Here is a 26,053-nt window from a genome sequence, read left to right as displayed (position 1 = left end):
GAAATAATCATCATTAGTAAGGAGTTTAGGGGGCATGGATTCTGCAAATGAGAGGCTGAATCAGATTCTGATTTAGCTACTCCCATGCTTGGTCTACTAACTCCTTACTAATACAAGGATGGAAAATACCAATCTCATCAAGGAAGACTTATAAAACCTAAACCTATACAAACCCAACCCCACCCCACCCCACCCCACCCAGGTATATACTAATTCAGCAAAACTTGTTGGTGACAATCAAGGATGTGTCAATCCCACCACTGATAATTGAAAGAATAAAATTTTTGTGTGTATGTATATATGTAAAGGACTCCAATAACCAATACAACTAGGGAACCAGTTTCTTTGATACATTTGCAGCTAAATTTAGCTGAACATATGGGGACAAGGAATTCGTCTAAAATAATGTTCAACATAGTGATCTAAACATTCCTTCTTTTGTACCAAGAAACAGTTAGTAATCACAAGAAATAATCATCATTAGTAGGAGTTTAGGGGGCATGGATTCTGCAAATGAGAGGCTGAATCAGATTCTGATTTAGCTACTCCCATGCTTGGTCTACTAACTCTTGGAGTTGCTGGTGATGCTTTGTGAGGAGTTATGGATAAAGTAGACCTGTCAAGTGTAAAGTCACATAAATATAGAGCCGTATTGAGAATGCTTTGAATTAGATAGGAAATGGGAGATGTACAACCATAATCATGTGCAAGAACGCAACTGGAAACTTAAAAAGTACATATGGATCTAAGCCAAAAATGGGAACTTTGTACAGAAATTCGCCTTCCGAAAAAAACAGATAATATAACTCAAACTGAAAAATAGAAGCACTGAAACACAGAGCAAGATAAAAAAAAACTATATTTGATGTTCGGGAAATAAATTGTTCAAGGTCAGATCCAAGTAAATACGTACAAATTCACTAAAAAAAAAAGACCAATGACCTTGGATCAAGATTAAGAACCAAGAAATGAAGAAACTCCATTAAAAAAAATAAAAAAAATAAAAAAGAAGAAGAAGAACCTAGAACTGCGAAAGACGATAGAAAGAGGCACTGGACTCACCTAAAATTGATGCAAAGATGCATAAGAATCTCAAAAGAGATTATAAACAACCAATTAATCTTCCAAATACATAAAAAAACTTGAGCTCTGTTATATATTCTACAGCTCTGTTTTTGTTTTTCCTCAAGCTCTTATCTGGTTTTAGAATCAATGATTCGGTACCACCCACGACGACAACGACAGACGCAGACTCGGCTACCCATGACTACGACGACAGATCTGGTTCTCCTACTCACAACGCGCGACAACATTTTCTCTCTCAGACGCGTTTTCTCCTTTCTTCGTTTCTTATTTTTTGTCTGCTTTTTTTTTAATCAATAATATATCAGCTGACGTGCATGATACCACATCAGCAACAGCAAAGATGGATCCAACGCATGACAGCTACCTCTCTGGTTTCATTCTTTGGTTTCGCTCTCTTGTTTCGATCTACAACATTTTTTAACCCAAAGCAACTTTTTGGATTCGATTTCCCTCTAACGCACGACGGCACTGCAAGACGCATCCAACGCACGACGCCCCAATGCACGGCGGGACCTCTTCAGTTTCTCCCTCTCTTCAGCCGGTTCCGCGACAAGTGCTCTATTCGGTTGTATCTAGAATTATTGTAAAATCTTTCGTTCTGCTGTTAACTATTACGTTTTCTAATGAAGAGCAGACCTATCCCATTCAATTGTACAAAATGATGTCAGGTCCCAACTCCCTAGTTTTGTTTGTTTTCAGTAAATAATTCATCTCATTTTATTTTATTTTATTTTATTTCATTATTATAATTTTTTTAAATCTCTACACAAAATAAAATAAAAAATTTAATTTTTTCAAATCCTAAAATAAAAATAATATTAAAAAATATATTCTAACAATATTTTATTTAACTTTTTTACTTTAATCTCAACTCATCTCATCTCATCTTATCTCTAAATATAAACGAGCTCTTAGTTTTCCCTCAGCACACTCTCTCTCTCTCCAGAAACCCTAACTCATATTATGAGCTGCCGACGTCCATTTTCATCTCTCTCTCTCTAATCTTGAATCTGGGTCTGGTTTGATTTTGTTTTTGTTTTTGTTTCCTAATCTCTAGTCTATTTTCCATTTTTTCTTGTTATTAATCTCTCTAGATGGTGCGATTGTGTTCATTAAACTTTTTTTTTCCTTTCTTTTTAGTTTGGATTTGGGTTTGGTTTGGTTTTTTATTTTTTATTTTGTAATCTCGTCTATTTTTTATTTTTATTTTCTTGTTATTCATCTCTATAGATGATGTGTATGTCAAGAATCTAAAGTTCTCTATTTGTTTTTTCTTTCTTTTAGTTTGGATCTGGGTCTTGGGTATTTTTCTATTTATTTATTTATTTATTTTTCCTGATTTATAGTTTATTTTAAATTTTTTTTCTTCCTAATAATCTTGGATATTGTATGTCAAGAATCTAAAGTTCTCTATTTCTTTTTTCCTTCCTTTTGATTTGGATATGGGTATGGGGTTTTTTTGTTTTTATTTTTTGTTTTATTTCTAGTCTATTTTTTATTTTATTTTCTTGCTAGTCATCTCTCTGGATGTTGGGATTGCGTTCATTAAACTTTTGTCCCCTTCTTTTTTGGTTTGAATTTGAGTTTTATTTTTTTTCCTAATCTCTAATCTATTTTCAGTTTCTTTCATGCTATTTATTTTTCTAGATGTTGTATATCAAGAATATGAAGTTCTCTATTTCTCCACTGCATTCATTAAACTTTTTTTTTCCTTTTTGGTTTGGAACTGGTCTTGGTTTGGTTTTGTTCTTTTCTCTAATCTCTAGTTTGTTTTTGATTTTTTCTTACTATTAATCTCTTTGGATGTTGTGACTAAAGCCATTTTTCTAACCTTCCATTCCTTATCGACACACTCCATATAATTTTTTTTCTATATATATAAATATCATTTGGGATATGATTTTTTACTAATTTCTTAATTTTCAGTTCTTTGTTTCTCGCAACTCACAATGAAGATGATAAGAGGGCTTGCCTTCAAATGTTCTTCCACAGTTCTTGGCTGCTGTTTTTGAATTTTTTACTATTTGTTCCTTGTAAAGTTAATGACTTGCAGTATGATGTAAACAATAATATAAAATCTGTAGTGTATTGTGTACGTTGATATTTATTATTATTTATTTAGTTTTATAAAAATTTGAATAGGCAATAAAAAAGTTCAAAAAATTCCTATAAAAATATTCAATATATAAAAAAATGCCTATAAAAATGACAAATATAAAAGCCTAAAAAAAAAAAAAGCCTCTTAAAAAGTATTAAAAAGATTTTATTTTTAAAATGCGTTTTAAAAGTGGTAAAAACTAAAAACATAATTTTTCTGGGAAAAAAAATATATAAAATCTGGATGTCAGGTTTTAATCCAGATCCAAATCTAGATATCTGTCTGGATTTCAATTTTGTTTATTCGGACAGATATTCGCCCGCTTTTAAAAAGTTAAATCCAGATGCACAGCCTTACTTCGTGTTCTTTTATTGTTGCATGATACTGGTAAAAGATAAATTAAATGATAAAAATTTATCCCTCCCTTTCAATTTAAACTTTTGATAAATGTGTTTTCACGTGATATTAAAGCAGATGTCTTAAACTTAAATCCTGGTTCTATATTTTATTTATTTATTTGAATATTCTATGTATTGGATAATTAATTAACTGAGAATGACCCAATCGTGAATGATGATGTTAAAAAATAAAATAAAATATTAAAATCCACCTCTTTTTATAAAATTTAAAAAAAAAATAGTGACTTCACAAATACTGCACAAATCTGGCACCTAGTGTAACATCTTTGACTTGCAAATAAATTGGTACGTAAGCCTAGTTTTGATAGTCACGTTAGATGCGATGAGAAATTTATGAATATTAATAAGATATTTATAAATAATAGTAAAATAGTTCAAGTTAAGATTTTTATTAGATTTTATAAAATGAGATGGAAAAAGTTGAATAAAAATATTATAAAATTAAAATATTGTTAGAATATAATTTTTTTATACTATTTTGTTTTGAAATTTGAATTATATTTTGTATTTGATATAAAAGTTTAAGAAAGTTGTAATGACTAATAATGATTAGATAAAAAAATATAAAAGAGAATTTGAAAAGTATTTATATTTAAATAATATTTAAATGCTGAGATGAGATAGAATGAGATAATCTACTTATCCAAATGGGACATAACTGATTTTGGTTTTGTTATCATTGATATGTATCCTTAAAAATGTACTCAAAATGTTCATTTAAGTTAGTAGTTGATTTATTTAGTCATCCAATTTTGCTTAAATGGAGATTAATAGAGATTAATCATTGAAATACCATTATAATGTCACTGTTATTCAGTTTGCTTAAATGGAGTATAGTAGCAGAGATGTCACAAAGAAACTTTAATTTGATAAGAAAATTCCCCTTCACTTTTTGATATAATACAAGGATGGAAAATACCAATCTCATCAAGGAAGACTTATAAAACCTAAACCTATACAAACCCAACCCCACCCCACCCCACCCCACCCAGGTATATACTAATTCAGCAAAACTTGTTGGTGACAATCAAGGATGTGTCAATCCCACCACTGAAAATTGAAAGAATAAAATTTTTGTGTGTATGTATATATGTAAAGGACTCCAATAACCAATACAACTAGGGAACCAGTTTCTTTGATACATTTGCAGCTAAATTTAGCTGAACATATGGGGACAAGGAATTCTTCTAAAATAATGTTCAACATAGTGATCTAAACATTCCTTCTTTTGTACCAAGAAACAGTTAGTAATCACAAGAAATAATCATCATTAGTAAGGAGTTTAGGGGGCATGGATTCTGCAAATGAGAGGCTGAATCAGATTCTGATTTAGCTACTCCCATGCTTGGTCTACTAACTCTTGGAGTTGCTGGTGATGCTTTGTGAGGAGTTATGGATAAAGTAGACCTGTCAAGTGTAAAGTCACATAAATATAGAGCCGTATTGAGAATGCTTTGAATTAGATAGGAAATGGGAGATGTACAACCATAATCATGTGCAAGAACGCAACTGGAAACTTAAAAAGTACATATGGATCTAAGCCAAAAATGGAAACTTTGTACAGAAATTCGCCTTCCGAAAAAAACAGATAATATAACTCAAACTGAAAAATAGAAGCACTGAAACACAGAGCAAGATAAAAAATAAACTATATTTGATGTTCGGGAAATAAATTGTTCAAGGTCAGATCCAAGTAAATACGTACAAATTCACTAAAAAAAAAGACCAATGACCTTGGATCAAGATTAAGAACCAAGAAATGAAGAAACTCCATTAAAAAAAATAAAAAAGAAGCAGAAGAAGAACCTAGAACTGCGAAAGACGATAGAAAGAGGCACTGGACTCACCTAAAATTGATGCAAAGATGCATAAGAATCTCAAAAGAGATTATAAACAACCAATTAATCTTCCAAATACATAAAAAAGCTTGAGCTCTGTTATATATTCTACATCTCTGTTTTTGTTTTTCCTCAAGCTCTTATCTGGTTTTAGAATCAATGATTCGGTACCACCCACGACGACAACGACAGACGCAGACTCGGCTACCCATGACTACGACGACAGATCTGGTTCTCCTACTCACAACGCGCGACAACATTTTCTCTCTCAGACGCGTTTTCTCCTTTCTTCGTTTCTTATTTTTTGTCTGCTTTTTTTTTAATCAATAATATATCAGCTGACGTGCATGATACCACATCAGCAACAGCAAAGATGATCCAACGCATGACAGCTACCTCTCTGGTTTCATTCTTTGGTTTCGCTCTCTGGTTTCGATCTACAACATTTTTTAACCTAAAGCAACTTTTTGGATTCGATTTCCCTCTAACGCACGACGGCACTGCAAGACGCATCCAACGCACGACGCCCCAACGCACGGCGGGACCTCTTCAGTTTCTCCCTCTCTTCAGCCGGTTCCGCGACAAGTGCTCTATTCGGTTGTATCTAGAATTATTGTAAAATCTTTCGTTCTGCTGTTAACTATTACGTTTTCCAATGAAGAGCAGACCTATCCCATTCAATTGTACAAAATGATGTCAGGTCCCAACTCCCTAGTCTTCATTTCTTTGGCCTCGTTTGTTTTCGATAAACATCTCATTTCATTTCATCTTATTTCATCTCATTATTACAATTTTTTAAAATTTTTACACAAAATAAAATAAAAAATTTAACTTTTTCAAATCCCAAAATAAAAATAATATTAAAAAATATATTCTAATAATATTTTATTCAACTTTTTTACTTTAATCTTAACTCATTTCATCTCATTTCTAAAAACAAACGAGGCTTTAGTTTTCCCTCAACACTCTCTCTCTCTCTCCAGAAACCCTAACTCATATTATGAGCTGCCGACGTCCATTTTCATCTCTCTCTCTCTCTCTCTAATCTTGAATCTGGGTCTGGTTTGATTTTGTTTTTGTTTTTGTTTTCCTAATCTCTAGTCTATTTTCCATTTTTTCTTGTTATTAATCTCTCTAGATGGTGCGATTGTGTTCATTAAACTTTTTTTTTCCTTTCTTTTTAGTTTGGATTTGGGTTTAGTTTGGTTTTTTATTTTTTATTTTGTAATCTCGTCTATTTTTTATTTTTATTTTCTTGTTATTCATCTCTATAGATGATGTGTATGTCAAGAATCTAATGTTCTCTATTTGTTTTTTCTTTCTTTTAGTTTGGATCTGGGTCTTGGGTATTTTTCTATTTATTTATTTATTTATTTTTCCTGATTTATAGTTTATTTTAAATTTTTTTTCTTCCTAATAATCTTGGATGTTGTATGTCAAGAATCTAAAGTTCTCTATTTCTTTTTTCCTTCCTTTTGATTTGGATATGGGTATGGAGTTTTTTTGTTTTTATTTTTTGTTTTATTTCTAGTCTATTTTTTATTTTATTTTCTTGCTAGTCATCTCTCTGGATGTTGGGATTGCGTTCATTAAACTTTTGTCCCCTTCTTTTTTGGTTTGAATTTGAGTTTTATTTTTTTTTCCTAATGTCTAGTCTATTTTCAGTTTCTTTCATGCTATTTATTTCTCTTAATGTTGTATATCAAGAATATAAAGTTCTCTATTTCTCCACTGCATTCATTAAACTTTTTTTTTTTTCCTTTCTGGTTTGGAACTGGTCTTGGTTTGGTTTTGTTTTTTTCTCTAATCTCTAGTTTGTTTTTGGTTTTTTCTTACTATTAATCTCTTTGGATGTTGTGACTAAAGCCATTTTTCTAACCTTCCATTCCTTATCGACACACTCCATATAATTTTTTTTCTATATATATGAATATTATTTGGGATATGATTTTTTACTAATTTCTTGATTTTCAGTTCTTTGTTTCTCGCAACTCACAATAAAGATGATAAGAGGGCTTGCTTTCAAATGTTCTTCCACAGTTCTTAGCTGCTGTTTTTGAATTTTTTACTATTTGTTCCTTGTAAAGTTAATGACTTGCAGTATGATGTAAACAATAATATAAAATCTGTAGTGTATTGTATACGTTGATATTTATTATTATTTATTTAGTTTTATAAAAATTTGAATAGGCAATAAAAAAGTTCAAAAAATTCCTATAAAAATATTCAATATATAAAAAAATGCCTATAAAAATGACAAATATAAAAGCCTAAAAAAAAAAAAGCCTCTTAAAAAGTATTAAAAAGATTTTATTTTTAAAATGCGTTTTAAAAGTGGTAAAAACTAAAAACATAATTTTTCTGAGGAAAAAATATATAAAATCTGGATGTCAGGTTTTAATCCAGATCTAAATCTAGATATCTGTCTGGATTTCAATTTTATTTATTCGGATAGATATTCGCGCGCTTTTAAAAAGTTAAATCCAGATGCACAGCCTTACTTCGTGTTCTTTTATTGTTGCATGATACTGGTAAAAGATAAATTAAATGATAACAATTTATCCCACCCTTTCAATTTAAACTTTTGATAAATGTGTTTTTACGTGATATTAAAGCAGATGTCTTAAACTTAAATCCTGGTTCTATATTTTATTTATTTATTTGAATATTCTATGTATTGGATAATTAATTAACTGAGAATGACCCAATCGTGAATGATGATGTTAAAAAATAAAATAAAATATTAAAATCCACCTCTTTTTATAAAATTTAAAAAAAAAATAGTGACTTCACAAATACTGCACAAATCTGGCACCTAGTGTAACATCTTTGACTTGCAAATAAATTGGTACGTAAGCCTAGTTTTGATAGTCACGTTAGATGCGATGAGAAATTTATGAATATTAATAAGATATTTATAAATAATAGTAAAATAGTTCAAGTTAAGATTTTTATTAGATTTTATGAAATGAGATGGAAAAAGTTGAATAAAAATATTATAAAATTAAAATATTGTTAGAATATAATTTTTTTATACTATTTTGTTTTGAAATTTGAATTATATTTTGTATTTGATATAAAAGTTTAAGAAAGTTGTAATGACTAATAATGATTAGATAAAAAAATATAAAAGAGAATTTGAAAAGTATTTATATTTAAATAATATTTAAATGCTGAGATGAGATAGAATGAGATAATCTACTTATCCAAATGGGACATAACTGAATTAAATTCAAGGAGTTTTGAATAGAACCACATAGAGTTTAGGCCCCAGTTTGGTTGTTGGACTCTACTGACGTCAACTCGGTTCAGTCTAATTATAAGTTAGGTCTAACATCTAAACACTTAACTCTCAAATCATTAAACTCATCTCAATTCAAAAACTCTTTACACGTGAGACCTACAATATTTTTCAATTCAACACTTATTTACACGCGGGATCCGCAACCTTTTTTAAATTCCTATAAATATATTTAAATTCATTTTAACATCTAAACTCATTTTAAGTGGGTCCTACAAAATTTATTTCATCATCTCAACTCAACTCAACTCAACTCAATTCAGCTTAACATCCAAACGCAACCTTAGGCTTCGTTTGATTACTCAACTCATCTCAACCTATCATTACAACTTTTTCAAATTATAACACAAAATATAATAAATAATTTAATTTTTTCAAATTTTAAAATAATAATAATATTAAAAAATAATATTCTAATAATATTTTATCATTTAAACTTAATTCAATTTAATTCAGTTCAATATCTAAACGCAGCCTCAGACTCTATAGAGGGATCGATCCATGCTCACGTGTCTGAAGGGCAGTTTAGTCACACAAATGCTAGTTGTAGGAAAACTCAAGGGTAATTTGGTCATATAAACAGTAATTGTAAGAAAAATTAAAAATGACGGGCTTTTGGAGTTGGCTTCTGCATCACTGTATGTGCCCCTGTAGGGGTTTACTTCCGAAGTATGAACAGACAGAAGTAAAGGAGGTGAGAAAAAGTGGTGGGAAACCAGGAAAGGCAAATGAAAGAGGAAAGATAAAATCCCTTTGCTTTTTGGTTTGTTCCACACCAGGTTGGTACAAAAACCTTAACCCCACTTCACCTTTTCACCTCCATATATTCAATATTGTTTCCTTGTTTTATCATGTCTTTTACTATTCCTGCAAGTTCATGCCGCTTTCATTTCCTCATTGGCCTTGTGATATTAAATTTATCGTCTTGTTTGCTAATGCTTCGCTGTCATTCATGATATATATATATATATGTATATGTATGTTTATATGTATAAAGGAAACGCTTTTGTGTTTATGGCAGGTTGTGCAAATATCATCTCTCTTTTCTTATTTTTTTCCCTTTTGTATGGGGTTAGTATTCTGGGGTTGCTGTAGTTGGTGCTTTACTTTACAAACTAGAACTCTGTTTGTTAATTGTCTGTATTGATGTGTTTGTGAATTCGTTGCTCATAAAGAGTTCCTGCCTTTTCTCTCCTTTTTTTTTTTTGGGCGCCTCTCACTTTCCATGTGTTTTTTTAGGAAGTTTCTGGCCGTTCATAGCTCGTGTAAGCAGCAATAGCTGATGGCATTCATGGTTGCATTTCCAATTTCACCCCGCCATATGGGTATAAGTAGTAGGGATAGTCAATGTTTATTTTCTTCATTGCAGGAGCTCATCTTTATCCTTTGCAACAAATGACCTGCAGTGTGCAAACACTCGGGTGAGAAAGAATGAGTTACGGTAGCTCAGATATAGGTTCTGGTTAGTTTTTATCCCTGCCATTGTTTCTGTATACGTATGAAGCTAGCAAGTTTTTCAGTGAAGAGTTAATGCTGTTAGTTTCTAGCCAGTTGATTCATATCTAAGCCTGCTAGGTAATTTGTTTCTCCAATGTTTCAGGTAGTGGAACGGCCACAAGGACATTCGAGTTTGGAAGGACTCATGTGGTCAGGCCCAAAGGGATGCACCAGGCCACTATTGTTTGGCTGCATGGCCTTGGTGACAAGGGCTCAAGGTACTAATGCTAGTTCTTTACTGTATCTACCCTTGCCCAAGGTAATGGTTTTGACATGGTTCTTCTCTTTAATGGTTTCTGGCAACCTGTCTTAGCAATTCGATTCTATGGTTTTGTTATTTCAGCAAGTATGTTATCAGTTGAAAATTTGATATGAAGGTAGCCAATTGTGACTAAGATAAACTGTTCTGTCTTTGCTCTGCTTCGCAGCTGGTCCCAGCTCTTGGAAACTCTTCCTCTTCCAAATGTAAGAATAAGTATGCCTTTTCCATGTTTAATAGCTTCTAAACTTATGCACATGCTACATGCATCGCCACATCCCTAATATCTGTTTCTCTTGAGAATGTTTTTCAGATAAAATGGATTTGCCCCACAGCTCCGACTCGGCCGGTAAAAATATTTGGTGGATTTCCTTGTACTGCTTGTAAGATATACTGATTTAAATATATCAAATTTTTCTTTACTGACCAAAGACACCTTTAAATTACGATGACTGCAAATTTTAAGATTCTGGCAGTGCATGTGCAAAATATAAGTTATCCAGTCATTTATGGCTGGTTCCATCCCAAGAGTTTATGTCCAATTCCATATTACCTTTCTGTTTTCGGAACTCTGAATAACATAGTTTAAAGTGCTTTGATGATTTATATCAGGGTTCGATGTGGGAGATTTTTCAGAAGAAGACCCTGATGATTTGGAGGGATTAGATGCTTCAGCAGCATATGTAGCCAACCTATTGTCAACAGAGCCTGCTGATGGTAGGATTCTCCTTTAAATTCTTGATTTCTTTGAGCGCTCTCTTCTTTTAGTTATATGAAATAAATATAACAGCTGAGGAGCTTAGGATAAAGGTAATAACCCCAAGGGGTTGGCCCAAGTGGTAAAGGCCTTGGTATTGGGGTATCACTCCCTTCAAAGTCCAAGGTTCAACATCTCATGTGTGCAAACAATCCTTTAGGGTTACATCTCCTGGTGAAAAGCCAGCGATTTAACCAGTTACATGTAGGGAAACTTCGGAGGGTGCATGGGACCAGGGTTTACCTTGAAGGGGTGGGTCCGAAGGGCCCTGCCTTGGAGAGGTTCCCCAACATATATATATATATATATATATATATATATATATATAAAGGGCTTAGGATGAAGGTAGTAGATGCATGTGGCTACATTCATTTACACCTGGTCTAATTCAATTGCTTCTGATATATTGATTATTTTTCTCCCAGATGAATTTTCTTCTAAAATTTATAATTATACTTAATCTTAAGATACTACAGAACCTGGTCTGTGAAGGTTTTCAAGATTAGAAGGATGACATGGGATCGGTGTTATTTTTTTCGGTCTCTTACCTATAAATTAGAGGAAGGAAAAAAACTAGAAGGAAATAAAAAAACCTTGTCTGTTACTCTAGTTTAATGTATCAATTAAATTGGGAAAAAAATAGTTAATAGATCTTCCAGCTGGGTGGGTGGAAGGAAGAGCCAGGGAAAGGGTTTTTTTTTTTTTGGGGGGGGGGGGGGGGGGGGGGGGGGGGGGAGAGGGGAGAGTGGTGGTGGAGGTGAGTAACTCTTGGAGATTGTAGTCATCCGATCACACCAAATTTTATGAGGTACCATTACGACCCTATTGCTCATTATGTTATTTTACTCATACTTTACAGTCAAACTTGGTGTTGGGGGCTTCAATATGGGTGCTGCAACTGCGCTCCACTCAGTTATGTGCCTTGTTTCAGGAAAGTATGCAAATGGAAACCCTTATCGTGTCAATCTAAATGCAATTGTCAGTCTTAGTGGTTGGCTCCCATGTTCAAGGTTTGGATTCTATGATATCTATGTGCACAGACAAATTTGTAAAATGCCAACATACCAGCTTGTAAACATGACCATATATATCCACTTTGTTATTAAGGAACATATTCAGTGTCATCTATAATTTTTTTTGTAGGATCTTAAGGAACCGAGTGGAAGGGTCACATGGGGCAGCAAGGCGTGCAGCATCATTACCCATATTTCTCTGTCATGGGCTGGGTATCCATGTTCAACTTATATAGTGTGGCTTTTTGTCGAGTTTAAAGAGAATTTGTTTAACATCATGGTTTTCCTCTTCAAAATCATGTCAAGAGACGAAACCAAAAAGAAAGTTTCACAATCACAGTGCTTTCGCCTACTTAAGTCCATCTTCATAAGAACTCAGTGTACTTTGCTTTACTGGCTTTATAGAATGTTTGTTTCTAGCAATGGGCTACCATTCAGTTTCCTATAGAATATGTTAATGCAGAAACAATTCTAACATAAATCTTCTGAAACCATCGTGTGCTATTTTGCTAGTTTGTTTGGAAAAGACAACTCTGTATTGGAGACATCTAATTCTCTATATTTTCTGAGCCACGAAGCCCCTACGAAAAAGAACAAAAAAAAAAAAAAAAAAAAAAAATGAAAAGGATTGCTCTTTAAAATGGGGATACATTTCATTTCATTGCTGCAGATGATGATGTGATTGCATATGAACACGGAAAGAGATCTGCTCAGACATTAAGCTCAGCCGGATTTCAAAATCTTACATTTAGAACTTATGATGGGTATTTAACTACCTTCACTATGGAGTAAGAACTATATAAATTTTAATATTCTCAAGAGTTAAGCCTCTCACGAGCAATGATGCTATGCAGGTTGGGTCACTACACAATCCCTGAAGAGACCGATGAAGTTTGTAATTGGCTGACTGCAAATTTGGGGCTCCAGGGATCGTGATCATACTAGTGGGACAAGTTGGAGGTAAAGCATACAAAAAGAAGGGTTCAAGTGGCACTCAAGAATAGATGCAGTCGGTTATATGGTTGGGGCACGGTTGCTTCTCTCTCTCTCTCTCTATATATATATATATATATACACATATATATATATATATATAAGCGTTTTTAATAAGTACATCATCGGGCTGTAGGATGTAATAAGTACTCAAATCAACTTGTGTCAACAACGTAAGACATTTTATTGAACATTTACAAGCAATAACAATATGGATATGGTTTCGAAAATTATCTATTTCCAAACCTGCCACTTATTCACCCATACGACTTACGGCAAGTTCTTATGAGCCCATGTAATGTCCAACACTAAAGCGTAGAAACCATATAAAAAATGGAAAGCTGAAAACTAATGACTAGCCCTTGCATTGATATCATATGCTACTATGATTCTCCTCAAAGATTCGTATCTTTTTTATTGGTACTGCTTTTGATATCAATGCAAGGGCTAAGAGGTGGGAAAGAAGGGGCAGCCCTCAACATGAACTTGCCGCTAGTTCTCAAGCCCCCTGAACAGCTTGACCCAAGCTCATTCATATGGCTCTGTGGAGGAGAAACCCTCTTCTGATTTGGTGAACGAACTTCAACTGATTTACTTGGTGTAGTCCTATCCCTCAGTATGTCAGGAGAGCCATAAACCGGAATGTCACAAAACCCACTATCAGGAATAAGTCCCTGGAGTGATTTGGCTCCTTCTAAACTAGTCATTGGAGTAATTGGGGAACTGCACCAATGATGGGAACCAGCAGATGAGACATAGTCAGTTCCCGGAGAAAGTTGAAAGTGTGAATTATTTGCCGAGTCCCTTGTTTTGGATGAAGTTGAAGAAGCCATGGCCATGAAGGGTGGATCTGAAAGTGAAGTTAAATAGGACAGAGCAACTGTATCACTTTCTGGTGAGAATTTTTTCATCATTTCCACATTATTGTAATCCAATCGCCAATCATAAGAACCTAGACTTAGTGATTCTTTATTTGCGTGCAGAAGCATGTCACTGCTATTTGAAGTTCTTGAAGAATCCACATAAGATGACAAGGGAGAATCAAATTCAGATGATCGTGCGTAGCTTCTTGAAACAATTTGGGATTTAGGTTCAGACCTTCCATGACCACATGATTAGAGGAACAAACGGCAATTAGCAAATAAGTAATTAAAAATTGAGATCCAGATTAGTTTCAAAATAGAGTAAGATAAATTTCTATATTCCTTTGAGCTGAGTTAAAAGAATGTCATCATTAATGGAATCTTACTCTGAGTACTGAAATGCTGGCGTCAATAGGGTGATGTTATGTGGATCATACAATCCGGCATACAACAAATCTGCTCCGGCTGCCATCCCTTCCAGGTTTTTATCAAATGTGCCTTCAAATCTTTCCTTGCCAATTTCGTCACTAACCATTTCTTTGTTCATACCAAGCTCAGTAGCAGCACATTCTGGAAAGCCGGCAACAAAATTTATTAAAGCAGACACCATGCAAAATGATTTCACACCATTTTCTTTGGCCATACAAATATATTACCAGTGATTTTTTCTCTGATAAGTGCAAACACATTACCTGTGATATTCCGGGAATACCTATATAATCCTTTAAACGAAAATACCAAATTTCCAGACTTTCCCCTATGACATTCCCGTCTTCAACAGTGTAGCACATAAACTAGTGGCAACTTCTTGGGGGAAAAAAAGTGTACAAGGACTATTTAGTTATCATATTAACAAAAGCTATTACAAACTTGACAGTATTAACAAAAGTGTAGGGATTATTTAGTGGTCATATTAAGAAGCACAGGTTCTTAAGGTATGTTCCTACCTTCCTTCCTGCCATAGACATTTTTACATCCATCACACCGGCATCCACTAGAGCATCCGATGTTAGCCTTTTGTAAAGATAGCAGATAAAAGTTAATTAGAGTGATTGAAAAAAAAAAAGCAATTGTTACAAGCATTAAGCCATATTATGTAGTGGGAAAAAAAATAAAACCTGATAGCATTCACAATATTTCTTAAGACACATTGACTTCTTGCAATTGCAGCCTCTTTTGTGTCTCCCTGAGCTGGATGGTGTTGCACGATTTCCATCTTTCTGCATGTGGAAAATCCGTGAATCAAGTTGCTAATTAAGAATGAAAACAAAATTGAACTGAAAGTGTTTCATACCATACTATTGAACTCATTGACACGCTGTGCGATTTTGGGAGCAAATGCAAGTGGGTTTCGTGATTCAATTTGTTCTCTTGTATCAAGAACTGTGTCTTCATAGTCAGGTCTGTTATAGCACCCTTGGCAAGTACAAGGCTCAGCACAATAGATTCCAGCAGCAAAGCATTCACAATAACTAAAAGGAATCAATCACCATATGTTACAAAAAATTTTAAACCGTAATTTGTAGAGATAAATATACTTACAGTTTCAAGCATTTGGTCTTCTTGCAGTTGCAATGCCTGTCATCACCATCAATGGTGCTTGAAGTTTTTGTCCTGGAGAATTATATACAGTTTAGTGGTCAACCCAACTATCACTTAGAAGAGATAGAATATCATACGAGAAAAAATAAAATGCAACTTGCCTTTTCGTTTTGGGGCTTAGTCGGCTGTAAACATAATTGTCAGTTTGTTCAGAAATAATTTTACTCTTATCATTTGGAGGTTCTGTAATATGGGGAGACTCAGAAGAGGCAAAACTTGCAGCTATTAAAGCCTTACTTCTGCCCCCCACATCTTTAGGAATAAATGAAAATTTACCCACTCCATTTGATGAAATCGGGCAACAGGCAGATGCTGACTCCATCCCCCGTCCACCCATATAATCCTCTTGTAGTTTCATGTTTGCAGTGGCACCATAGGTTATTGGCACGGTATTGGCAATGCTATTCAAATGCAAGCCAATACCTGACGGCTTGGAAATTGGCAAGGAAGAGGTTCCACTGTATTGAAGTGGAAACGAATTAGGCCTGAATTGGGACAATTGAACCATTTTTCCATTGCTGGAAGTTGCATTTAAATAAGCAGGAGATGATTCCAAACTCCCCAATCCTTCATTCATAGTGGGTGACCTTGAATTGGTGACTTTACCAGTAGGGTCAAAGGAATGGGACTGTTTCCAATAATATTCAGTGGAGCCTCTTCAAACTGAATGCAACGTCTCCATACGCCATAATTTCTTTCACTGACCTATAATAAACTGCTGCAATTATTCTACTGTAAAAAAATAAATTTCTAAAATGGTAATTTCTATTTGAAAAAAAAAAAAAAAAAAAAAACAATAGAAGAGTTGCTTCTTTTTCTTGAGTTGATGGCTTTATCTTCTAATGCACAAAACACCACCATCATTTTTCAAAATCAAATGCCTAATTTAAAATTCAGAACACCTTTCTGAAAACAGCAAACATGTGAGGCTAACGCATGGCTGCCTTGTTACTACTCGTGACATCCTGGTATCATTTCCTCATAAAGCAAAAAGTTATGAATCAATTAACCATTACGTTTGAAATTAATCACCATTACTCGACAAAGTTATCAAATTGCAAACCCTGAATCCTTATATTCATTGAAAATCCTTCATTCAGATGGAACCACTCCAACAAAACGATGAAAAACACCACATTTAGAGAGGTCCGGAACTCTACCACGCAGTTTTCAATGGAACAATCAATGAGATAAAAGAAACCAGTTTTCCGGGAGATAGTCTAATAGAGAAAAGATATTTGTAACTGTGAATTGTACAACTACCGTGTAATCGCTTCGAAAAAAGTGAATAAAACATGAAACCTACATGAAAAAAATTAATTTTTTAATAATAGACTCTACTCTTTTTCAAAACGATTACGCGGCGTTTACGCACTTTACAATTGTATGTACAATTGCTCATTCTACAAATAAAGAGGCAAATTGTAGGAATTGAAGGGACTGGCTTACTTGGACTGGAAGAGAATCTGAGGTGGTGATGATCTATAACCCTAGAAAACTCAACTTCGGATCTTTATGATCTCTACCCCCACACACTCTCTATATAGCTGAAACTGAAAAGAATAAAATTGTGTCAAACTTTTTCAGTTGTTATTATGTTGCTCAAATGCCCGCCCTTATAGGCTACGTCTCTCTTTAGTTTTTATCTTTTACGACAAATGCCCGCCCTTATATAGGCTACGTCTCTCTTTGATTTTTATCTTTTATGACAAATGCCCGCCTGCCCTTATAGGCTACGTCTCTCTTTAGTTTTTATCTTTTACGACAAATGCCCGCCTTTATATATGCTATGTCTCTCTTTGGTTTTTATCTTTTATGATAAATGCCCGCCCTTATAGGCTACGTCTCTTTTTAATTTTTATCTTTTACGATAAGATTAACTTAATAACAACTGAAAAAATTGGGCACAACTCAGTTCTTCTAGGGGCAACCGGGGATGGGGAACCTCGGGGAATGGACTAATTTGTTAATGCCACGTCATATATTAAAAAAAAAAAAGACGAGATGACGAAACATAAGCAAAAACGCAAAAACGCAGGGTCTTCGTGTGTATTGTTTTCTCCGATATTCGCTTAAGAGTCCTGGTAAACTAGAAGTTCTCAGTTCTTTTAAGGGCTTTTCTTCTATTGATGGATTCCATTTTGCATCAAGAAAGGTTCTGACTTCTTTTGGGTATCCTTATTTGGGTGTATTTGTTCAACTAATCTTACTGTTAGATCATTTGTGCAATGTATTAACATCTTTCCATAGATAGGAATCGGCAACTGCTAGAGACGAAGAACTCTCAAGAGTTGGTGAGAACTGCTTCCTTATGTGAGGGAATTAAGATTCAAGAAAAACCCAGATACTCGAACCTTTAATTTTCCCGTTTGAGTGACCAATCAGATCTTGAAATTAGAGCAAGAAAACCAAGTGTGAATGTGAAAGAGACCAAGAAAGTGAGGGAATTAAAGTGGAAAGACAAGCGAGGCCAAGAGTTTACTTACAATCGAAAATGGGAGATCCCAGATGGGTCTTGACAGAGATGAGTTTTGATTTAAGGGGTATTTGTTCCTTGTAGATGTTAATCAGTTAATGTAATTTGTATGCAAGGCAGTGTTTCAGAGCATGTTTCGAGCTCTTGATGTAAGGCACCCGTGTTTCAGAGCGAGTTTGCTTGTCCTCTTTTACTCTGATGTTTAGCATCAACCAGGTCTGGAGTGGAGAAGACGAAGGGAAGGGGTTGGCTTCGTGGAGAAGATGTGGGAGCAACGGTGCGTTTTGAAAAAATCAAATGAAACGATGCACACAGCATTTTTCTTTGAACAAACACGCGAGGCGGGAATGCAGACTGCAAACTAGACTTGGCGCTGCTGACATCTGGGCCGGACCCGAGCAAACGCAAAGTCCAACGGGCCTCGGCCTATTAACCTCTCGCGCGCCATGGAGTCACGTTGCTCTTTTTCGTTTTTCGGGGTGTAGGTTAAGAAAAATATATTTCTTTCTTTGGTATAGTTCACATTTATTACATTTTAAATAACTTTTATTTAAGAAAAATCATTTAGCTACAAAGAAAATACATAAAAGAAAACTCACAACTTATGTGAATTGATATATTACGTCAGATTGTAAATTTATTTTTATTATAAAATAGATCTAACGGATTTCAAGAAACCACATAATCAATTTGTGAGTTTACTTTGTATAATTTCTTTGTGTTTATAGCAGTTCTCTTTATTTAAATATAAAATTTAAATCCACTTGAAATAACTAAAGTCACTACTGGATCAGGAAATTACAGGAATTAATTATCATGAAGCTTCTATTTTACCAATATAAATATATATATATATATATTTGATAAAAAATTCTATTTAAAATCTTTACACTATATATTTTCACATGACATAATTTGATTTAAAAAATAAATTTTAACATTTAAATTTTATAAATATAGATAATGTATTAATGTGATATAAAGGCTTTTAAATAACACTACTCTTATTTGATATAATCCCGATAAGATCATCACAAAGAGAAAGGCTAGGCCGTGAGTTAATAATTAATTAGAATTTTCAGCAAATTATCGTATTAATACCGATTTTTCAAAAAAAAAAAAAAAAACTAATTAATAGTACCGATATGATCTACAAGGAACAGAAATTATCTTTATTTGGAAAATTTAAACAATCAAGTTGATTTATTCAAATTACCAATATATATACATAAATTACCGGGTTGCCACTCAAAGTAGTTAGCTAGTCTGAAGATTCATGCGGCCTTCTAATGAGTTGGAAATCCTCTTAAACGATAGCTGAAAACTTAACACATGATAATTGATATCAAGTGAAAAAGAATACTTCACATACGCTGATTATAACAAGATTTTACAAACTGACGCGAGTTGATAAGTACTAGCTAGATTATATGATCATGTATCAGATTAGCTTATAAACTTTATTTTGTAACATCTCTTTAAAAATCAAATCACTTCCCTTGAGGCCCTACTTTGGATGACTAGTATTTTATTCTTGGTTAAGTAATATATAAGGTGCCGTTTGGATAGTGAGTTAAGATGATATAAGTTGAGATAAAAGTTAAAAATTGAATAAAATATTGTTAGAATATTATTATTTTTTAATATTAATTTTACTTTGAGATTTGAAAAAATTTAATATATTGTGTGAAAAATTAATAAAGTTGTAATAATGAGATGATATTAGATGAAATGAAACATTTCTTGTATCCAAACAGAGCCCGTCACTCCCAAGCTGGTTCGAGAGTGTGCCAACAAAATACAAATTTACATATATAATATACTTTTAAATTATTTTGTACTAAGCTATAGTTTTTTACGTTATATATTTCAGAAAGATTTGTTATTAACATCTGTACGTACGTAGGTTGAATAGTTTATATATCGACCTAAAAGGAAAAGTGGGAGGCATGTATACAATAGGTATATTGGGGTGGGTCATGGTCATGCATGCATGGAGGCATTCCCCGAAGAGCTAGAGAACCGGAATCAGTCCTTGGGCGACCCCTTCTTTCTTTTTTGCTTTTTCACAGTTTGCTACAGACTTCTTTACCATTTCCCAAGAATAATGGTGGGTACGTGAGATCTTGTAGTTTTTACACTTTCTATTCTTTTTTTTTTTTTTTTTGGTTCTCTCTTTCACTGATCACTTGTCTGTCTTGAATCTTGATATATCCTCTCTTCCTTCTCTTGAGAGAGCCGGTGTTAAAAGAAAATGGCAGCGAAAAAGCCATAGCAAGGAAGCGATCGAAGAAGAAGAAGAAAAAGAAAAGAAAAATGATGGTCAAAATTTTGAAACCTCGAAGAATTCTCTTCCTGCATCATGATCAACTTCGACTGATCATGTCTTTATCGAAACCCTGCCATTTTCCTATCCTTGATTTTGAACCATATATCTCATCATTCGATTATATATACCCCTTCCCCATCAAAATTTGGTCATAAAAAGAGAATTCTCTCTCTTTTACAATGTGTGTATATATATATATATAAATTTCTATGTGCAGTAAATTTTGTATATTATTTACGTACTCTACTGATATGATTGATTGTGTCATTTTTTTTAATATAAAATAATTATTTTGATCAATCACATCAATAGAGTGCACAAAGAACTTGCAAAAGTAACTGTATGTAAACATAAAAACTATCTCTCTATATATATATCTCAATCACCAAATTAATGTAAAGTAAAAAATTGATTCTGAAAACCTCATTGAACTTATGGCCACATGACATGCAACTTTTGCTTTAGCTTCGACTACCTCTAGACAATCGATTCTGACACGTACGCACAAGTGACCTGATTTTAGTTTTTGGCGTTCAAGAGATGTGGCATGCACTTAGATACCAAGTGGTGGTTGTTTCCAGGATCAGAGAAGAATTAATACTGTGTACCACTGATTTATTTCATTATATATTTTACCAAACGGATTCTGGCATTAGCAGGAGTAGTACTCGTGAAGAGGCAATTAATATTTGGAAAATGATAATCAAATGTGCCCATTCATATATTTTATATTTTTTTTAATGGTTTATAAGGAAGTGAATATTAGTAAATTTATATTTTGTTTTATTTTTTTCTTAATAGCTAAAGATGTTTAAAAAACACTTAAAAAAATAAAAGGAAAAAAAAACTCATTTATATATACTAGTGTTCATATTTGGTGGGCACATTTGGTAGGTAACTTAGCATTGACGTCCTATTGAAAATTACTAATAATTAGGGTTGTCTTTTTGACTTATTAGCAAAATTTGGGTTCCATTAATTAGTAAAATAAAAGGAAAATTCAAAATGGAAAAGTACCCACCATTTTTCCTAGATATTGACTGTTTCCTTGTGGGCTCTAAAGTATATCATGATCGGAAGGACACATGAAGTCGCCTTGGTCATATATTTTGAGATAAGAATATATATATAGATAAGGGTATGGGTCCTTCGTTCTAATTCTCAGGGGTGTTTTGTTTTTCCCGTGTGAGGAATATTCATGTTGTCTGGTTAGAAATAGAGGATTTTGTTCCTCCTTATCTAACCCTGACTCAACAAGATCAAAGCATGCACTCAGACCATATATATATAATATACTTTTTTTCCCCAAGTTGACGGATGAGGGTCGTAAATGCAATAGTCAAAAGTGTTTTAAAGTGTTGATCAGGAAATACTAGATGTAAAGGATGTTAGAGGGAGTAGTACTACTATCATGTTGTCATGCTTTGAGTTTAATTAAAATGTCAATTTAATAGGCTAATTTGCTTTATGTAGGGGCAAGCTGAGACTGAGAGCGCCTGAGCTTGACAAAGTTGAACACGATAAGCTAAATCGATCTTTCAAGGGAAAACAACACTTTACTCCGGCCTCAAACTAACACTATTTTTGTAATTTGACCACCAAAATATCAATGTTGTCACTTAGCCTCCAAATTAATTTAAAAACATGAGCTGCGCGCAATTAATTAGTTTACCTATAATTCGATCGTTAATATAATTAATTGACCATTAAGATGTACGGAAAATTAAAGTGACAATTTGGTACTGGTCATAATATTGTACATTAAGAAGTGTTAGTTTGATTTCCATTTCCTTAATTTATAAGTAAGAAACATGTGCATGTATGAACCTTTTCTTGAAACATTAATACGAGGATCGATGCCAGTGATCATCTTCGAACCATTGTGAAATATGGCTGATCTTAATATAACCTGGCCGGGAAGACAATGTTTAAGAAACATCTAAGGATGCGGTTTGACATTTCCTAAACAAGGAAGAACTGGTCTGCATTCAATATATGGAACTTCATTAATAATGTAAGATTTGGGGGAGCTAGTTGTACGTTCATGCAGTTTATAATTATTACGGCAACCAGCTCCAAAAACCCTAAAAGAGGCTGTACTCAGATCGAGCTTGCTAGCTTTGATTTACAAACTTTAGTATTAATATTATTATTACTTCTTTTGCTTTAATTTGGTTTTGGAATCCCAATTTCGAATTTTCTTTCTTTTATCTCTTTTCCTAAGTTTAGTGTTTTGTGAATCCATTGTTCAAGGAAGCAAAGTGACGCGAATATGAAAAAGAACAACCTAACCCTCCACTGGCTACCTCAATCTGCACGGTTCCCGATGTCCTGAGGAAGTATATAAAGCCACTCCAACCCTCACACCACAATCATAAATTCCAGCTCAGACAGTAGTACTACTGATCTATTTAATAATTTGTTCAACTTCAACCATCTTATATATCTGTCTTCTGAATTAGGTAGGTGAGTCCAGCTAGCTTAGATTACCACGATGCATGCATATATATGCGTGTTTCTGATAATACTACATCCTAGCTAATAGCTAGCTAGGTTGATTGTATGACGTTCGATTCGTGGATTCGTTTCGAGCTGATCATGAATATTGTAATTTATAGCTTTTTTTTACTGTGCCTTGAGTTCCTAGCTAGATTTAATTATTAATAGTGCATAGCACTGTTCACGAGTTACTATCCACGAATAACAGCTAGACTTCAATAATACAGTGTAATTAATTTCTTGCTAGTTTGGCTCAAATCATAGAAGAAGTTGGCTAGTGTATGATCTTTCTGTATCGTGTAATATTAATGGACTAATGATGTTTTATCTCTTCGATCGAATTAAAGGGGAAAATGAATAGGCCAGGAGATTGGAATTGTAGATCATGCAACCATCTCAACTTTCAAAGGAGGGACTCGTGCCAACGATGTGGAGAGACAAGACCAGCCGAGAGATCAGGTGACTATGGAAGCTTTGGAGGAAGATCATCAGGTGGCTCATCATCATTTGGGTTCAATATTACAGGTCCAGATGTCCGCCCTGGTGATTGGTATTGCACCATTGGGAACTGTGGGACCCATAACTTTGCTAGCCGCTCAAGCTGCTTCAAGTGCGGTGCCTCCAAGGATGAATCTTCTGGTGGGGGATATGATTATGATCAGGGTGACAAACCTAGAATGAGAGGTTTTGGGGGGTTTGGCAGTGGCAGCAGTACTGGCAGCTCCAGCCGCTCTGGCTGGAAATCTGGTGATTGGATTTGCTCTAGGTGAGTTCAATTGGCATATTCCATGCATGCATCATCAGTCATATTAATTAAAAGGTTGCTTTAAATTTTTTTTTTTTTTTTTAAAGGATAAGGGATATCAGATGTATTTTAACTGATTCTTTTCTAGTACTTTAATTTCTTTACCGGGTAAATTTATTACTAGCTAGTACACCCAAGCTGGAGACTTGAACCTTTTTGTCAAAAAAAGGAGACTTGAACCTCCCAATTATATCACGCCCTTTAATTATTTATGATATCTATATACACATGATTGACATGTCTGTGCATGTGTGTGTTTAATTGGGTGAATCTAAAATAGTTTATATATAAATTTGTGAGTGAATATTTGGAATAATTAAATAGGATGGGGTGCAACGAGCACAATTTCGCCAACAGGATGGAATGTTTCCGATGCAATGCGCCGAGGGACTCGAGCGCCGGCGGCAGGTCTCCATATTCATCCTAGACGATGTCCGGCCTCCCTTTTTGGGTAAGATTAATCGATTTGGTAGCTTCTTTCATATATATCGATCGACACAGATTTTAAACATTAATTAATGCATGCATGGCAGCTTCTTAATTCCGGCCTGTATACTAATTTTCATGACTTTTATTTATTAGTTTACAGTTATGGTGTTGTTGGAGGAGATTAATCAAGATATCACGGATCATGATCATCCCTACGTGCGTACGATCGATAGAGATATCAGCTCATTTTGGCCTACGTACGGCCTCTATTATTTTTTGTTTTGTGCACTTTTTTTTTTTTTTTCTTTCATATTTATGATCTCCTTGATCTAGCTACCAGTACTGGGTAGGTAGCTTTTGAAGGATCAGGTAGTTAGGGTTAATGCAGAGCTACATGCAGATCATGATCATTCAGCGTTCTGTCATGAACTTAATTAATTATTTTCTTATATTAATTTAGCATAATATAAAAGGTATGTAGTTCTGGTGTATCATATATTTATAATTAATCCATGTGTCCGTCCTTGTGTTTCAAAGCTTGCCTCAATCCTCCATATAGCTAGCTAGCTAGTTATAATGTCGAGAATATATATATATATATATATATATATTAATTTCCAGAGCCTGATCTCTCGCTTTTTACTCATGGGGCTGGTCCATGGAATTAATATGGAATATTTGATTTTTAATGGGGGAAAAAGCAATAATACTCACATGATGATATATAAAGAAATAAATTAAAGGACTGTTCGTGGACCACATTAGAATCCTTTGCAGGTAATATACAATCCCGGATTATTAGACGAGAATCAGATCATGCATACATTCAAATAATAAAAATTTAAATAAATAAATAAATAAATAAAAAACATCACGCGGTGCCATGCAGGTTTAATGCTATTCAAACTCCATGATCTTCATTTTCTTCATCTAAAAATATGAGTCATCGTGTACGTATGTGCACTTCAAGTAGCTAGCTAGCTAGTTCTCAAGTGTGTGTATATATATATATATATATATATATTAATTAGTGTGTATATATATAAAAATTAATTTAATGTATATCAAACAAATTAATTAATTCTTACATGCATGCATGGGTACGAATGTATATTATGGTCATGGACAAGTTGAGGGTTTTCAACCTCTTATCTTCCCAGCTTCTGCCTTTTTATTCACAAAAATATATGAATTATATAATTAATATTAGTAACATATATATAATATTGAAACATATATACCAATATTAATTTGTCACCATGCATCCGATCGAGGAAGCTAGTGTTAACCGCGCGCTAGCTTACTGATCACATGATTTTAGTACCATATTTAAAAAAAAAAAAATTATTCATGACATTTATATATATATATATAATATGGTTCTGATCATCTATCTCATGATTAATTATGTTGTTCTTAAATATTATAAATCCAACTTGATCACATGATAGTATACGGCTAAAATGGGATATATAATTTCGACCATGATGCAGATCATCCCTCGGCTTCGTCGTATTCTTATTCACAGTACTACTACATGGTGCATGCATTTGATCAATCGAGCTAGCTAGGGATCTTAGAATTAATAAAATTATCTCCGTTGTTGTTTCGATGTCTAATAATATTCTTGCATTGCCACGTATGATAATTTGAGGCCGGCCGATTATTGATGGAAGCAGATTTTGTAGATGAAAGCAAAACAATATATATATATATATATATGTATATGTATGTATGTATATATAAGAATCTCAAATCATGACATCTCGTCTTTCCATATCATTTTTCT

General features: G+C 33.7%; 3 protein-coding genes and 1 long non-coding RNA gene across 6 annotated transcripts; 2 read left to right on the top strand and 2 right to left on the bottom strand.

Annotated features, from left to right (window-relative positions):
- Positions 1-9,370: 9,370 nt before the first annotated feature.
- LOC121263769 (acyl-protein thioesterase 1 homolog 1-like) lies at positions 9,371-13,238 on the top strand. 2 transcript variants are annotated; one of them, XM_041166837.1, is made up of 10 exons: positions 9,371-9,521; positions 10,112-10,204; positions 10,343-10,457; positions 10,668-10,704; positions 10,812-10,881; positions 11,111-11,215; positions 12,187-12,265; positions 12,399-12,481; positions 12,939-13,032; positions 13,123-13,238. In XM_041166837.1, the coding sequence occupies exons 2-10, from the start codon at positions 10,174-10,176 to the stop codon at positions 13,202-13,204; spliced, it is 696 nt and encodes a 231-aa protein (XP_041022771.1). In that variant the 5' UTR covers positions 9,371-9,521; positions 10,112-10,173; the 3' UTR covers positions 13,205-13,238. The 2 variants fall into 2 exon arrangements, with proteins under 2 accessions (XP_041022771.1, XP_041022770.1); XM_041166836.1 differs by having other exon boundaries at positions 12,115-12,265.
- A 236-nt stretch (positions 13,239-13,474) lies between these two features.
- Positions 13,475-15,734, bottom strand: LOC121263766 (protein tesmin/TSO1-like CXC 3; the record flags this gene model as incomplete). The annotated part of the gene is made up of 6 exons (XM_041166835.1): positions 13,475-14,359; positions 14,511-14,694; positions 15,072-15,138; positions 15,243-15,344; positions 15,419-15,596; positions 15,667-15,734. Coding segments are annotated over 6 exons (1,302 nt in total), but the record flags the coding sequence as incomplete, so codon positions are not given.
- Positions 15,735-15,826: 92 nt separating this feature from the next.
- LOC121263767 lies at positions 15,827-18,387 on the bottom strand. Its single transcript, XR_005940339.1, has 2 exons — positions 18,213-18,387; positions 15,827-16,431 (listed from the first exon to the last, which is right to left on the bottom strand). It is a non-coding gene; the product is annotated as an uncharacterized LOC121263767 (long non-coding RNA).
- A 4,491-nt stretch (positions 18,388-22,878) lies between these two features.
- On the top strand, positions 22,879-24,785 carry LOC121263765 (uncharacterized RNA-binding protein C17H9.04c-like). 2 transcript variants are annotated; one of them, XM_041166834.1, is made up of 4 exons: positions 22,879-22,993; positions 23,378-23,796; positions 24,160-24,286; positions 24,425-24,785. In XM_041166834.1, exons 2-3 carry the CDS (start codon positions 23,384-23,386, stop codon positions 24,260-24,262), a joined length of 516 nt encoding a protein of 171 aa, XP_041022768.1. In that variant the 5' UTR covers positions 22,879-22,993; positions 23,378-23,383; the 3' UTR covers positions 24,263-24,286; positions 24,425-24,785. The 2 variants fall into 2 exon arrangements, with proteins under 2 accessions (XP_041022768.1, XP_041022767.1); XM_041166833.1 differs by having other exon boundaries at positions 24,418-24,781.
- Positions 24,786-26,053: the final 1,268 nt, after the last annotated feature.

Source organism: Juglans microcarpa x Juglans regia, chromosome 4S (assembly GCF_004785595.1).
Source record: "Juglans microcarpa x Juglans regia isolate MS1-56 chromosome 4S, Jm3101_v1.0, whole genome shotgun sequence".
NCBI lineage: Eukaryota > Viridiplantae > Streptophyta > Magnoliopsida > Fagales > Juglandaceae > Juglans > Juglans microcarpa x Juglans regia.
Note: the sequence above shows the minus strand (reverse complement) of the source record. Positions and strands in the feature narration are given on the sequence as shown.

Bases quoted from the DNA above. Each gene is read 5' to 3' on its own strand.
- LOC121263769 (XM_041166836.1), top strand. From the start codon at position 10,174: ATGAGTTACGGTAGCTCAGATATAGGTTCTG. The intron at 10,882-11,110 runs GTAAGATATACT...GATTTATATCAG, and splicing joins TGGATTTCCTTGTACTGCTT to GGTTCGATGTGGGAGATTTT. The intron at 12,482-12,938 runs GTATCCATGTTC...TCATTGCTGCAG, and splicing joins ATTTCTCTGTCATGGGCTGG to ATGATGATGTGATTGCATAT.
- LOC121263765 (XM_041166834.1), top strand. From the start codon at position 23,384: ATGAATAGGCCAGGAGATTGGAATTGTAGATCATGCAACCATCTCAAC. The intron at 23,797-24,159 runs GTGAGTTCAATT...ATAATTAAATAG, and splicing joins GGTGATTGGATTTGCTCTAG to GATGGGGTGCAACGAGCACA.